Source organism: Oryza sativa, chromosome 9 (genome assembly GCF_034140825.1).
Source record: "Oryza sativa Japonica Group chromosome 9, ASM3414082v1".
NCBI classification, from domain to species: domain Eukaryota; kingdom Viridiplantae; phylum Streptophyta; class Magnoliopsida; order Poales; family Poaceae; genus Oryza; species Oryza sativa.
Genome location: NC_089043.1, coordinates 26,390,084 through 26,404,110, shown reverse-complemented (window position 1 = coordinate 26,404,110; position 14,027 = coordinate 26,390,084). Strand labels below are relative to the sequence as shown.

Below are 14,027 nucleotides of genomic sequence, written 5' to 3'. Positions count from 1 at the left end.
TACTAGCATTGTAGCATTGCGCAGGCAGCCGTACGTCGTTGGCCGGAGACCGAGGCATCCCCATCGGAGCACGGCGGCCGCCACTACTAGCTCCCGACGCCGGCAGGACAGCAGAAAAGCTCGCACGCACCCGTCCCCATCCCCACCTGGCGTCTACCCGAATGATGTGCCGTTTTGACCGATGGAGGCAACGTGCGATCGCATGACGTGCCACCAAACTCGCTCACTCTCCCTCGAGTGTTGGCTTGACCTCTCCTGCTCGATCCGTACCTGTACCTGAGCACTTTGGCCCATCGAAAAGCCTATACCACCGTTCTGATGAAACTTATCCATCCGTCCATCGGTTTGGTTTAGGTGATCAGTACTTCACTCCTCTTGCACTTTATCCCGTCTTTAGATGCACTTTGGGCTTGTAAATCAACGTGAAATGATTTGCCTCTATCAAAGATCGCGAATCTAGATTACATAGCAGAGTGCCCTGAAGATAGAAAGAAACGTGCGAGATAGAACGCATATTGTCGCAACTTGGGTAGAGAGAGAGCGGCCCGTTCTTGATGTGAGCCCTTGCTTTGCTGTTGCTGCTGCTGGGGACGGCCGCGCACTCGTCGCCCCCCCGGCCTCTCGTCGCGTCGCGTCGCGTCCAATTACGAGAAGAGAAAAACCCCGAAAATTCTCGGCGTTTCGCACGCACGTCGCGCGGCGCGATGGCTCGGCGAGTGCGCGGGCGCGCGCGCTGGGGCCACGAGGTAGTGAGGGTTTTAGGCCGCGGCGAGCACGTGTTGGCGCCCGGTACGCGCCGTGGCGTGGCGTGGCGTGCGCCAACCTTTACGGCACAGGGAAATGTATATGGGAGGTGTTCCAATGGACCTCCACAATTGTGCCGTCTATCCTGTCCTGGATCAGCTAAAATAATGCGACCGGTAACCTCGCCTGTGTTTGGCCGGGATAGAAATTAAATCATAGAATTAACGATAGATTACATCGAGATCGTGCATTGAACCTAGACAAGTTGTTTTGAGAACTGAACTTAGACAAGTTTACAGGCAAAACTGCACAAGGTGAATACTATGTGATTATGAATTAGGCTGCGTTCGCTTCTCCAACAAGACTTGGATTAAATTTTAGATGCTCATAGCACGCTTTTCAAACTGCTAAACAGTGTGTTTCGTGCGAAAATTTTCTATATGAAAGTTGCTCTAAAATTCCAGATTAATCCATTTTTCAAGTTTGTAACAATTAAAACTCAATTAATCACACGATATTACCACCTCGTTTTACGTAAAACACTTAATTTTCATCTTTATTTTCAGAAGATTTAAACACCAGATTAGTTTGATGCAGAAAACGACACTGGTTACTGATGGATGGAGTTAATCACAGAAGATCAGGATGGATCGGAGTCAGGGTACACCATTTATTTTCTTTTTCCTCAAAGGTTGGTACGGTGGCGACGACTAACTAATTAATAGCCTATGTTATCCAGATCTTGCAGTAGTACTCCCTCCCTCCTTAAAAAAAAAAAGACAAACCGCGAATTTACGTGCCAACGTTTGACTGTTCGTCTTATATGAAATTTTTTTATAATTAGTATTTTTATTGTTGTTAGATAATAAAACATGATGAATATTTTATGCGTGACTTATCTTTTTAATTTTTTTCATAATTTTTTTAAATAAAACGGACAGTTAAACATTTGACACGAAAATTAGAGTTTGTTTTTTTGGACGGAGGGAGTACGTACGAGTACTTGTGCTTTGACATGTATCCGACGTGGCTCATGAACCCTACGCATGGCCCTGGTCGGTCTCCTCTCTCCTGCTATGCTACGTCCGCGAATACTGCTTTGTTTTTTAGCGCTTGATCATGGAATAATCACACTTTTTTCCGTAAACTGCATTGCATGCACTTTCACGCTCATCGCCACGTCGACTTTCTCCGCTACAACGTGCAGATTGGACAAAGCTAGCTACTACCACCGTCGCAATGTGCTTTGCTTTAATTCTGCCAGTAGTAATAATAAATTAAGTAAAAGGCAACATAATTTAGGACCTCGTGCCTGCATAAATCTGGATCGATCAAGTCATCAAACGCCACAGATTTAGGATAAAAAGGGACAAACGCACCAAAGCTGCTGTATCAGCACAGGAGAATTCAGCTCCAAGGCAGCAGCACACGTCTGTGACAAAAAACCAAAAAAATAATAATTCCTAGAAGAATTGGTGGACAGGACAGTGACACTTCACTTAAGAGCTCATGAATTTAATTAATCACTTAAACCAGCACAAATCACCTTCACTTCACACTATAAAAATGCACCCTCCCAGCGCCTAACTCTTGCATTGCCTTCTCCATTTTTCACCATTTTTAGGTCAGTGTATTGCTTAACTGGCCCCTCGTCGGCACAGTGGTTGGCAGTGCTCTCAGTCTCACCTTCACCTACCATGCGTCACTTGCTGCAGTCGTCGGAGCACCTGACCGCCGCGACGGCGACGGCGGCGGCGTCGGGCGGCCGGGGCGTCCACACGGACACGTTCCTCATCCTCGCCGCCGTGCTCTGCTTCCTGCTCTGCGTCGTCGGGCTGGCGCTGGTGGCGCGGTGCTCGCGGCTGTGCAACCCGTCGTCGTTCGCCGTCGAGGCGGAGGAGGCAATGCCCCCGGCGCCATGCAAGGGGCTCAAGAGGAAGGCGCTGCTGTCGCTGCCGACCGTGTCGTTCGCCGAGGCGGCGGCGGCGGAGGAGGAGGAGGAGCGGCCGGAGTGCGCCATCTGCCTCGCCGAGTTCGCGCGCGGCGACGAGGTCCGCGTGCTCCCGCCGTGCGGCCACGGCTTCCACGCCGCCTGCGTCGACGTCTGGCTCGTGTCCACCTCCACCTGCCCCTCCTGCCGCCGCGCCATCGTCGTCCTCGCGGCGCCGTCGCCTGCAGTCACCGCCGCCGCCACCGACCCCCCGCCGCCGTGCTGCGCCGCCGACGCGGCACAGGCGTCGTCACAGCCACCGCAACCCACCGGCGCCAGCGACCGCGGCGGCTGCCGGACATCGGTGCCGTAGAGCTCCAGCTCTCTCTCGCTCGCGTACGTGCATCATTCGATTGTACATACACACACACCTAGCAAAAACGTGAATAGTAGATACGTGTTCCGAGAGATTTTTTCTTGTACTACGCAGCAATGCAACTGTAGTAGATACATGTGTTCTGTAAATACATGCATGTACACATCTCTGTTAATTAACCATCATTTTCCCTTCTTTTTCGAACGATAATTAACCGTCATTTTCTTCTTCCTTAGTACTGATGCTATAGTACACAGCTAGAGTAGCAATAGTAAAGAGATATGTGACCAGTAAGCTGAGGTTGGGATGGAAAAAAGGAGAAAAAGGCATCAGATTTGTGTCGCTTTTGGTGGTCAAGTGGACGAGTGGAGCGATCATTCATGGCGGCGGGGGGAGGCCGCCGGTCACATCGTGGCCGGCATGGGGGCACTGCCTGCTGCCCGCCGCGCGGGTTGGGTTGGGATATTTTCGCACGCGTAACTGTTTGTTCGTTCGCCCTGATAGTACGGACGTCGTCGTGACCTGGTAAAAAATTGATCTGCCCCATCTGGGGAAAGAATATGCCGACTGCGTACAGCTCACGTACTTTGCCGTACAGTTTGATTGCACCATTGCCAAACAAACTCATCGTCTCTCCTCTCCTCTATACGCATATGGTTCTTCCAGCTATCTCTACAAGGTGGTGGGTTAGATGATCTGGATTGAAAGCCTTACCTCTTCTAAAGTTCTACAAAGTAGTGGGTTAGATGATCTGGGTTAGAAGCCTTACCTTTTCTAAAGTTCTAATTATTTGATATTATATTATTCTCTAATATTTATGTCTTTTTTTACGTATTTCGGATAGAAACCGTGTCATTTATATGTTAATTTTTTTATGCATTCGGGATAGAAACCGTGTCATTTATATGTTAATTTTTTTATGCATTCGGGATAGAAACCGTGTCATTTATATGCTGATTATATCTCAACAGATATAATTCAGAAGCTAGAAGCTGAAAAATTCAGAATTTTCAGATTCTCAACAGATGCTTGACTGTTTCTTAACGTCTTGAGATCTCTCGAACAGAACCGAAGCACGAATAAACGAGTACTAAACATGTCCTGGTTCGTTGGTTTGTCATTATGATGGCACAGTGACATGTTGCTACTGAAATCAGGAGGTGCCGGCAGGCGTGGCCACCTTTTTTTCATCTTCACTTTGATTGCCACCTTTCTTTTCATCTTTCACTTCGATTGCAGTTCTTTCAAGCTTATCAATCCACGCGGAAGAGAAATTCGGGCTTCACTCTAATCTCTGAATAGACGGCCACGATCAGGCTCATGATTTAAGCAGGAGTGATTAGAGTTTGATGTGAGAGGTTTGATGCCCTTTTTTTGATGTTTGCAGAGAGATGCTTTAGCCGTTCAGCTGTGTTTGGGGTTTAGCTGCTTCTGGCGGCCGGCCGGCAATTCTACTCTTTCCTCTTTCTTCGCCAAACGCGGCCAAAAACCAACAAATGCGTGTGAATCGACGGCCGTGTTGCTTGAAACGTACACTCAACTCCATCTATCTTCAGTTAGATAATAGTAAGTGCCAATGCACAGACATAGAACTTCCAAAAAACTGCCTTGTTTACACACATATATGCGACAAAATGCAGATATTTTTTGCCCGGTGATCGTCTTCATTCGAGATCACAGACTCACAGTTATCTGTAAAAGTTGGCTACCATTGTAGATTTCTCGCTGTAATTCGTATATACGATCTCAAGTTACTTTCAAGTTTGGCTGAATCCGGAACAGAAGTTCTAGAGCGACTTTGATCATCTTTCAGAATAAGAGGTTTGCTCTGGTCCATCAGATAGTACCTTGCGGTACTGGTACCGCACGGTACCGAAATCATCCCTGTCGTTCGCTCGCAAGGGGCATGATGGGAACATGTGGAAACACACCGCTCCTGCACCGCGTGTACAACCAATCCTCTCGAGCGTTTTCCTTTCTCTCTTCCCCGAAGCGCAGCATCGTGCGGTGTGACTCCGCTGATTCATCCCGTGGAGATGCACCGTCGCCATCGTTGTTGCCCTGCTCGTCGACGGCGCAGCAGCCGGGGGACGGGGAGAAGAGGAGGCCCCGTCAACCTGTACGCGAAGGGGTCCGGCTTTCCTCGACGCTCTCAAGCCATCTGGTCCTCGGTGCCGCCGCGCTTCTCGTCATCGACTGTTGAGATTAATCCTTGTGTGCTAGATTAGTGTTTGTTTTATTTGGTTAGTTACACATCCATCGTGTGATCATGCATGTTTCGGTCTGATTGGAGGCTATAATTTCCTTTCCTTGTAATCGCATATTTAAGCAATACAAGAATTGGGAAAAAGCTGCCTAGTTAGCAGCACCAAACAAGATGGTGTTCATTCCTATGTTCACGGGAGTTTTGTGTGTGTGTTCTTGCCGGCGACGTGAGTTTTGTGTGTGTGTTCACCGTGAGCCCTTCGCCTTGACGGCCTTGCCGTCAGCACCCTTGACGCCAGAGGTGTTCTCAACGGCGGACGCGGCGCCGACTTTTTCAATGGACGCTCCGACATCAGTCGCTGCCGCTTCCGCCTTGGAGACGAGCTCCTCCTCGGCGGCGCCGAGCTTGTCGTTCTCGACGCGGTCATCCGGGGCCGTCAGCTGCACACTTCTCTTCTCCACGCTGGCGGTCGCCGTGGGGAAAAATTCACCGGTGCGGAGATGGAGATGGAGAGAGAGGCGGCGTCGGACGAAACGATCGAAGTGGATAAGACCGAATCAGCCATGCGAAAATACAGAAATACCCTTCCACCTCCACATCCTAATACAGTGCCACCACAAGGACGAGTTGGTACCTCGCGGTACCCAGCGATGACAGCCGTTGGATCCTATCTACTCAACGGTGACGATTTGGTACCGCTTTGGTCTGCTGTACGGTAAAAAAACTCTCAGAATAAACTTTGCCTTTGTCAATAGTGTCGGCCGAGCAGCGAAAAAGTAGCAGGAACTCCAGATTTTGTACGTCTTGGCGAGATCGAATCTCTTAAGTTAAAAACCACGTCCCGTTTTCTTGAACGAGTGACTGACACGTCCTTGACGTAGCAACACCTCCGTGAAGACGTCGTTTTTTATGACTCTGCTTTGGGGTGATGTTCTAGGTCCGGCGACGATCACACATAGCGGTGGTCTGTTTTAGTGGCAGATTATTAAAATTTTGATAGTTTGGGCAAATCTATATAATTCAATTATCATTTGTGTGAGTATTTGCTTTAAAAATTTATGTAAGTACGTTTGCTGCTGTGTTGTTGTTTCATACGCACTATTGGTGGCTAAGAAAAGTACTCCCTTGTTCCCAAATTGATCATCATATAAATTTATACACCAAAATCAAGAATAATTTAAACCACGTCAATCAAAACACCATGCACACATTCTACCACAATGGATACATCGATTAAAACACCATGCCAATTACACCTTAGCATGCACACATTCTCACATGCTGCATTAATTATATTCTAATGAAATCAGTGTCCATGCGGTCATATCATGATCAATTTGAGAAATTTTGGGCGTGTTTGGCTGTCGTGTACAGCGTTGCCCTGCAGCCTGCACCCAGTCCTCTTGCTGCAGCAACAAGCTATAACGTGGCTGTGAAACAGCGCTGTACAATATAGCCGAACAGGCCCTTTGTATTCTATTATGTGAAGATCAATTTAGAAAGTAGGGAGTAATTAGTAAGGTAATTAGGCATTAATTTATTGGTGAATCGTTGCATGCGCTTGGTGGAGCCCAGCTCATTGCTAGCTCATGGTAGTCGGGCCTTAGCTTTGGTGTTAGGCCCCGTTCTTAATGACATGTTTTATGTGATTGGTACGTGATTTCTAGATGTGCACTGCGGTATACAAGCCAACATCCACAGTCTTCTTTAGATGATGATAGTATTTCTTGTACAGTAACTTTTTTTCTCCCACTCTTAACAATGTTTTGGACGACATTTTCTTTGGTCATCCCAAAAAAGCAGCGAAAAAGACAGCAACATCTTTATGGGCTTATGGCCCATCACTACGGCCTGGCCCAGCATAGCTCACGATGGAACGAGCGGCCGGCCTGGGCCATCTGCTGTTCATGGCCCAACTAGAGCCCACGAAACGACGGCCCAAGAAAATCTCCTCTCCACGACCACGACACTGACAGGTGGACCACGCTACTAGGGTTTAAGGCAAGCGCTGCCGCGTTGACAAGTCAACGTGGCCCCGAGAGAGAGGGGGAAAGGGGAAGGCCCGGGGCCTCGCTACGTGGTCCATTTCCGGTCCAGTCTCCCACAACGCCGGAATCGAACCTTCTTCTTCCTCTTCTTCTTCTTCTTCTCTCCTCGGCCTCGGCGCGGTTCGGCTTCGTCGTCTTCCCCTTCCCCTCCTTCGCGGGCGGCCGATCCGTCCGTCGGAATGCCGGAAATGGGCGCGCGTGGGGGCGAGGCGGGGGCGGCGAGGGTGGCCAATGGTGGTGGAGGAGGAGGAACGGGAGGGATGAGGCTGTTCTCGCCCGAGTACTACGCGCTGTGCACCGGCGGCGGGATGCTGGCGGCGGGCGCCACCCACCTCGCCATCACCCCGCTCGACGTCCTCAAGGTCAACATGCAGGTATGCTATTATTGCAGGAGAGCGGTGTGGCTGTGGTTGCCTGCTTTGCTCGATTGCAGAGGAGCGAGTTCTTTTTTTTTGTGTTGCAATTTAGCACATTCTAGCTAGTGAGTTTAAGGATTAAACTGCAGCTGATATTGTTCATATTAAATTAGCAATGTCAAATGCTCAGTTGTATACCATATCAAATGGAAGGTTTGGAATCTTTCATTTCATATGGTTTGAATACATAATCATTACTAATTCATAAATGATCCACAGGGCACCTTCGGTTTTATAATAGTTACTACTTCCCTTTAATTGTTTTGGCAGGTGAATCCCATGAAGTACAATAGCATATTTTCGGGACTGAACATTCTTGTAAAAGAAGAGGGAGCTTCATCTCTTTGGAGGGGTTGGGCAGGGAAATTCTTTGGCTATGGTTTCCAAGGTGGCTGCAAGTTTGGTCTTTATGAGTATTTCAAGAAGAAGTACTCTGATGTGCTAGTGGACAGAAATAAGAGCACCATTTACTTTATTAGCAGTGCCTCTGCTCAAATCATAGCTGATGTTGCCCTCTGCCCCTTTGAATCGGTGAAAGTCCGTGTGCAGACACAACCTATGTTTGCAAAAGGCTTGATTGATGGCTTCCCAAGGGTGTATGCCACTGAAGGCTTGTCCGGGTAAGCTTCAAGTAAGATACTACATATTCTTAGCTTTGCTTGTTGGTTGGTGCCCTATTGTATATCTGAGATACCACTGCAATTCCTCTTACCTCTAGCTTATTTGTTTATTGCAGGTTTTACAAGGGCCTTTTACCACTTTGGGGACGGAATCTTCCATGTATGTAGTACCTCCGTCTGTATGATATGCTTGAAATGCTTCTGGATCATTTGTAGTAATGTGCGACATAGTTAAATGAGCTCATTTCGCAACTCTTAAATAATTTTGATTAAGTTATGATCTAAGCGTGTTCTTTTGCGAAAATGTTTTCACTTATGTGGTACAAAAATAGGTACAACTGCACAAGTCACATCGCTGACAACAAAACTCTAGGTGTGAAGTACTTAATTGTAAGGGGCAAGAACTAAGCTGTATCTGTATGCGTAATTCTGATTTGTTATTGTCTTGTGGGGATCATATTTCTTTCTGCTCAGTCAACTCTGAGCTTTTAAATCTGCACATATGGCAACAAGCAACATCTATCTGCCTATTTCAGAAGTTCCTTTTATCCTGTATTTGATGTTTGGAAACATTTGCGCAATTTCGCCTTAAGTGTGTCAGTTCATTAGTGGATCTTTTGGTTTCTAAAGTATAAATGTTTTTTCTGTTCAGGTATATCTTATCACCATTTGTTCTATTCGTGCAGTTTCTATGCTAATGTTTTCAACATTTGAGCATACTGTGGACATCCTATATCGGAATGTCATTCAGAAGAAAAAGGAGGATTGTTCAACAATGCAGCAGCTTGGGGCTACTTGTCTGGCTGGCTACATATCTGGTGCAGTTGGTACTGTTGTTTCCAATCCTGCAGATAACATTGTCTCATCTCTATACAACAAAAAGGCTAAAAATATCATAGATGTAAGGATATGATTTTGTGTCTCCAGCTTATAATAATAATTCAAACTCTCACCATCCCAATGATCTAATATTTGCATCCTACTCTTGCAGGCTGTGAAAAGTATTGGGTTTCGTGGTTTGTTCACAAGAAGCCTACCTGTTCGAATCACTCTTGTTGGGCCTGTCATAACCATGCAATGGTTCTTCTATGATACAATTAAGATATTGACTGGATTGTAAGTATGCAGTGTAATTTCTCAATGATATCCTATTTTGTTTATTTATTTAACAAATATGGTTTAAAATCTTAACCAAGCTTATCTGCGGTTCTCCACGCTGGGTTTTCGATTGCATTTATGCTGATATTTTTCTTAGGGTACATCAATCTTTATTGCATAATATGTGACTGTAGTATATTTCTTAATCATCTAGTAGAGAGGAGAACATGCATAGGTAAAATAAAATCATGGATTGGCTATGTATAACCAATACAAAGTGTGTTTGTATGCAGAAGTGATTGTAATGCAATAAGATCATAGGCAAATGTTTTTTTTTTCACGACATATGAACGTGTCTCCCCATTGTGTTTAGTTATGCATTTGTAGTGGATTTATGGTGACAAAGAAAGCCATGTTCTCTTTCTGCAAGTGGCATTTCAATGCTAATGTCTTCAATGGTGTTTCAAATATACACTGATGCTAAAATTGTTCTGAAGGTGTTATATGTGATGTCCTTTTCCTGTTGACAATCACACAAATTCACTCCTTAAATTTGTCGTTTGTACAACTGATACTTGTGTGGTACTCTCCTGCCCTTTAGGGTGGTGTTCTGATTCTATGGTAGTGTTTTAGCTAATGTCCATTAAAAATTTGACATGGCGCCCTGGCATCTTGTATCGGTGTAGAATCCTGATAGGTTTCTTCTGATGAGTCCCAATCTGTTTATTTCAGGCCAACGAGTGGAGGGCTTCCTCGTGAACTGGAAGAAGTTTAACATATGACCTGACCAGTTTTACAAGCGTTTTTTGTTAGTACATTTTCGTTTAATCACAGAGAAGTATCGGCGCATGATTCTGACCGACTATTGGAAAGACTACAATTGATAGTTTCAGGAAGCAACCAACTGAGCCAAATACACTGCATACTATATGTACGGCAAATCTGGCATTATAACTGTATGCCCTACACCTTAAAGCAATCAACATAAGCTCCAGTAGATCAGCACTTCTCAAGGAACACTAGTGTTTGCGGATGTTCTGTAGTAGCTCTATTTTGAAGATTGTTGTATGACAAAATGTGCTCATGTACACACATGATCCTCCACTGTGCATATTATTGGCAAGGATGAAAGCTAAGATCTTATTTTATCTGTGTTGTTATTGTAGCTAACTTATGAAATGGCCTTGCACAGTAGTTGTGTTCAGCTGCAGTGGCAACAATAGCTTCCATAATCCTTACTCGTATGACTCATAAGTCATAAGTAACCTTGTTCAAAATTTTTGTACATTTTGAACTAAGCTTTGTGAACTTACAGAAACAGTATTATGCCTCTTTCAGTACATGACATGAATACTTACAACACAATAAACAGTGTTGGAATCTAATTCTTAGACACTCACATTTCCTCATTACAATACAATCACAATGCAGGAACCAAGTATAAATTACAATCTTGAGCTTTCAAAATTCAGAAGAATATAAAGAGAACCGGGCTTGAATATGTTCTTTTTTTTTCAGCATCAGAGAAGCACAGAGGCAGCAATGCAGCATCTACTTGAGAGGGATCTTCACGTCAGGGTTGCGCAACGGCTTGAGCCACATGTCGGCCATCACCCTCGACGACATGCTCCAGAGCACGTCATGGCCGGATTTCCCCGCCGCCGCCGCCGTCCTCCCCTTCCTGCCGGCCTTGCCGAGCCCGTAGGCGACGAGCCAGTGCATCGCCGTCAGCCGCTGCTTCTCGCCGTCCCAGACGTTACGCCGGTCGGCCGACTTCAGCCGGAGGCCGCCGACGTGCATGTTCGCCACCTTGAACTTCGGCTCGTCGTCGTCGTCGTTGCCGGCGATTCTGACGGCCTGGATGATCACGATCGACGGCGCGCCGACCGCCTCGTACCGGCGCAGGGGATCCCTTAGCTGGGCGACGAGCAGCATGGTCACCGTGTCGGCGCCGACGCAGGCGAGCGCCCAATCCTCCGGTGGCACGGCGGCGTCGAGGAGGTGGCCGCCGCCCCGCTTGTCGCTGGCCGGTGACACGTCGAACGGCGACTGCTCGTCGGCCATGTCGGCCTGCACCTTGAGCGCCTTGATGGCCATGGCCTCGATCTTCTGCAGCGAGAACGCCAGGATCTCGTCGACGGTCACCGGCGTCTCGTGGGCGTTCCAGATGCCGGTGTCGATCCTCTCCTGCCGCCCGTCGCTCATCGCCGACGACATCGTCCGAAGCAGCGACACGGTCTGCGCCGCGCTGGAGCTCGCGCCGAGCGCCGCGCTCCGCGCGCTGATGATCGCCGTCGCCATGCCCTCGAAGGCGATCTGCTCCGCCGTCTTGCCGACCACCTCGTCCGTCCCGACGAGCGCCGCCAGCTTCTCGAACAGGGCCTCGCAGCCGCCGGCGCACAGCTGCTGGAACAGCTCGGCGCCGCCGCCGGGGAGCCTCTGGTCGCGGAGGATGACCGGCTTGGACAGCTGCATGGCGAGCTTGGGGAGCTCCTTCCTCTCCACGGGGATGTCGAACGGGTTGGTCGCCGCCAGGTAGCCGCCGTCCCTGGTCTGCACGATGGGGCCGAGCCCCTTGCCGAGGTCGGAGATGTAGCACGCCGCCGACGCGTCGGCGGCGCCGCCGGTGTCCCGCTTCGCGCCGGACTTGAGCGATGACACCGACTTGGCGAGGGTGGCCTTGCCGTCTCCTTGCTCCAGCAGCTGCAAGAACTCCCTGGTCACCTCCTCCTCGTCGGTGTCCAGCGCCGCCGCGTCGCCGTCCCGCGTATCCTCCGTCTTGCCGGCGGCCGGCGCGTCGCCGAGCATCATTGACTCGAGAGCCTTGATCTGGTTGGTGATCGCCTCCAGCTCGTTGATGCGCCACGCGTGCGCGCTGTCGTGCACCACCTCCTTCACGACCTCGTCGCCGGCGGCCGACGTGGGCGCCTCCTCCGCCGCCGCCTTCTCCTCCTTGGCTTCTTCTTCCGCCGCGCCTTTCGCTTCAACGACGTTCTCTTCTTGCCCTTCCACTCCTTTGTCCACTACGTCGAACTCCGGGAACTCCGAGTCATCGACCTTCTCCTCCGGCTCCGGCGGCTCTGGCTCCTTCTGCTCTTGCTTGGCCTCTGCCAGCGATGGCAAACTGGGCTCGTCGAGCTTGAAGTCGTCAATGCCTCGCAAGTCCGGCGACGGCGAGCCCTTTGTCGGCGTCAGCTTCGGCTCCGACCGCGACACCTTCGGGCTCGTGATGCTGAAGGATAGCTTGCTCTGCTTCCGTGCAAACAAGGAAGAAGACGACGACGACGAGTTAATCTTGGTTGCTGCTCCGGTCTGGTTGAACAGCCCGACGCCGCCGTCGTCCATGATCTGGAACGACAGTTTGACGACGAGCTCGCCGCCCTTCGCCTTCCCGGCGAGCGGCAACGCCATGTCCCATTGCCGGACACGCTCCCCTTGCTGGCTCTTGTCCGTGGACTCCTTCACGAGGAGGCTCAGGTCGACGGCGCTCCGGCCAAAGTCGAGCTCGGGGGCTTCCACGGCCACCGCCGACAGGAGGAACGGCCGGGGCTCGAACCTGAGCGGCTTGCCGGTGCCGGCGCCGCCGCTGCAGTAGAGGTGGCAGCGCACGAAGAGCGTCTCCTCGAAGTCGGCGGCGCCCTGCTGCACGCGCGACGGCATGGTCTGCATGGCGCCGTCGCGCGTCTCCTTCTTGCGCACGGCGACGGCGAGGCGCAGCCCGTTCATGGACGGCGGCAGGCCCTGCGCCGCCACCACCTCGACGGAGAAGAGGCAGCCGAGCCGGTTCATGCCGATGTGCGACAGCGCGCGGATCGGCTTCCAGCCCCATATCCCCTTCTTCTCTCCCGCCACCGCCGCCGCCTCGCCGCCCGGGGTCGTCACCGCCGCGAAGCTCTGGCTCTTGGACGGCGCGCGGCGTGCCCCCTTGTCGCCATCGTCGTCGCCGTCGTCGTCGTCGTCGTCGTCGACGATCGCGTTCTTGTCCTGCTTAGGCCTCGAGCGGAACGGCGACAGGGACAGCCGCCGCGACCGCGGGCGCGACTCGGCCCGGACGACATCGGCGCCGCCGCCATTGACCTCGGAGGCCGAGCGAGGCAGCGCGAGCGACGCGGTCCGGCGGTTGGTGTGCGCCTGGTACAGCGTGTGGCTGAGCGCGTCGAGCTCCTGGAGGATCTGGTTACTGCTCTTGCCGTCGTCCGCCATGGCTGCTTCTGCTGCTGCTCCGACCTCGCCGGCAACGACTCACCACTACAATTACTAGTACTAGTAGCTAGCAAGCTAAAGAAAGAAGCAGATAAGAGGAGGAGGTGGCGAGGGCGAAGTGTATGGCGAGGGAAGGGAGGCCGCTGATGGCGCCATGTCGCCATGAATGGCGACAGTTTTGGCGGGATTGGGATTGAGGAGGGGAGGAGACGAACGATTTGTGAGGTTTCTCTCTTCTTGAATTCTGTGGTGTTCTTGCGGCCGTTGGTTTGGCGCCAAGAAGGTCTTCTCCAGCTGCTCTCTTGAACTCTTGGTATGGATTAATCCAAACGGATAGTTGGATTTTCTATGTTGCATTACAGCGAGCAAATATTTCAGAAATAATT

General features: G+C 50.2%; 3 protein-coding genes across 3 annotated transcripts; 2 read left to right on the top strand and 1 right to left on the bottom strand.

The window, feature by feature from the left end:
• Window positions 1–2,336: 2,336 nt before the first annotated feature.
• Window positions 2,337–3,245, top strand: LOC4347807 (probable E3 ubiquitin-protein ligase ATL44). The gene has a single exon (XM_015755419.3). The coding sequence runs from the start codon at window positions 2,442–2,444 to the stop codon at window positions 3,045–3,047; it is 606 nt and encodes a 201-aa protein (XP_015610905.1). The 5' UTR covers window positions 2,337–2,441; the 3' UTR covers window positions 3,048–3,245.
• A 4,128-nt stretch (window positions 3,246–7,373) lies between these two features.
• On the top strand, window positions 7,374–10,586 carry LOC4347806 (mitochondrial phosphate carrier protein 1, mitochondrial). Its single transcript, XM_015756360.3, has 6 exons — window positions 7,374–7,678; window positions 7,991–8,340; window positions 8,457–8,500; window positions 9,027–9,241; window positions 9,332–9,456; window positions 10,171–10,586. The coding sequence occupies exons 1-6, from the start codon at window positions 7,484–7,486 to the stop codon at window positions 10,211–10,213; spliced, it is 972 nt and encodes a 323-aa protein (XP_015611846.1). The 5' UTR covers window positions 7,374–7,483; the 3' UTR covers window positions 10,214–10,586.
• A 110-nt stretch (window positions 10,587–10,696) lies between these two features.
• Window positions 10,697–13,798, bottom strand: LOC4347805 (protein PLASTID MOVEMENT IMPAIRED 1). Its single transcript, XM_015756359.3, has one exon. It carries the CDS (start codon window positions 13,639–13,641, stop codon window positions 10,990–10,992), a length of 2,652 nt encoding a protein of 883 aa, XP_015611845.1. The 5' UTR covers window positions 13,642–13,798; the 3' UTR covers window positions 10,697–10,989.
• Window positions 13,799–14,027: the final 229 nt, after the last annotated feature.

Bases quoted from the DNA above. Each gene is read 5' to 3' on its own strand.
- LOC4347807 (XM_015755419.3), top strand. From the start codon at position 2,442: ATGCGTCACTTGCTGCAGTCGTCGGAGCACCTGACCGCCGCGACGGCG.
- LOC4347806 (XM_015756360.3), top strand. From the start codon at position 7,484: ATGCCGGAAATGGGCGCGCGTGGGGGCGAGGCGGGGGCGGCGAGGGTG. The intron at 8,501-9,026 runs GTATGTAGTACC...CTATTCGTGCAG, and splicing joins TTGGGGACGGAATCTTCCAT to TTTCTATGCTAATGTTTTCA. The intron at 9,457-10,170 runs GTAAGTATGCAG...TGTTTATTTCAG, and splicing joins ATTAAGATATTGACTGGATT to GCCAACGAGTGGAGGGCTTC.
- LOC4347805 (XM_015756359.3), bottom strand. From the start codon at position 13,641: ATGGCGGACGACGGCAAGAGCAGTAACCAGATCCTCCAGGAGCTCGAC.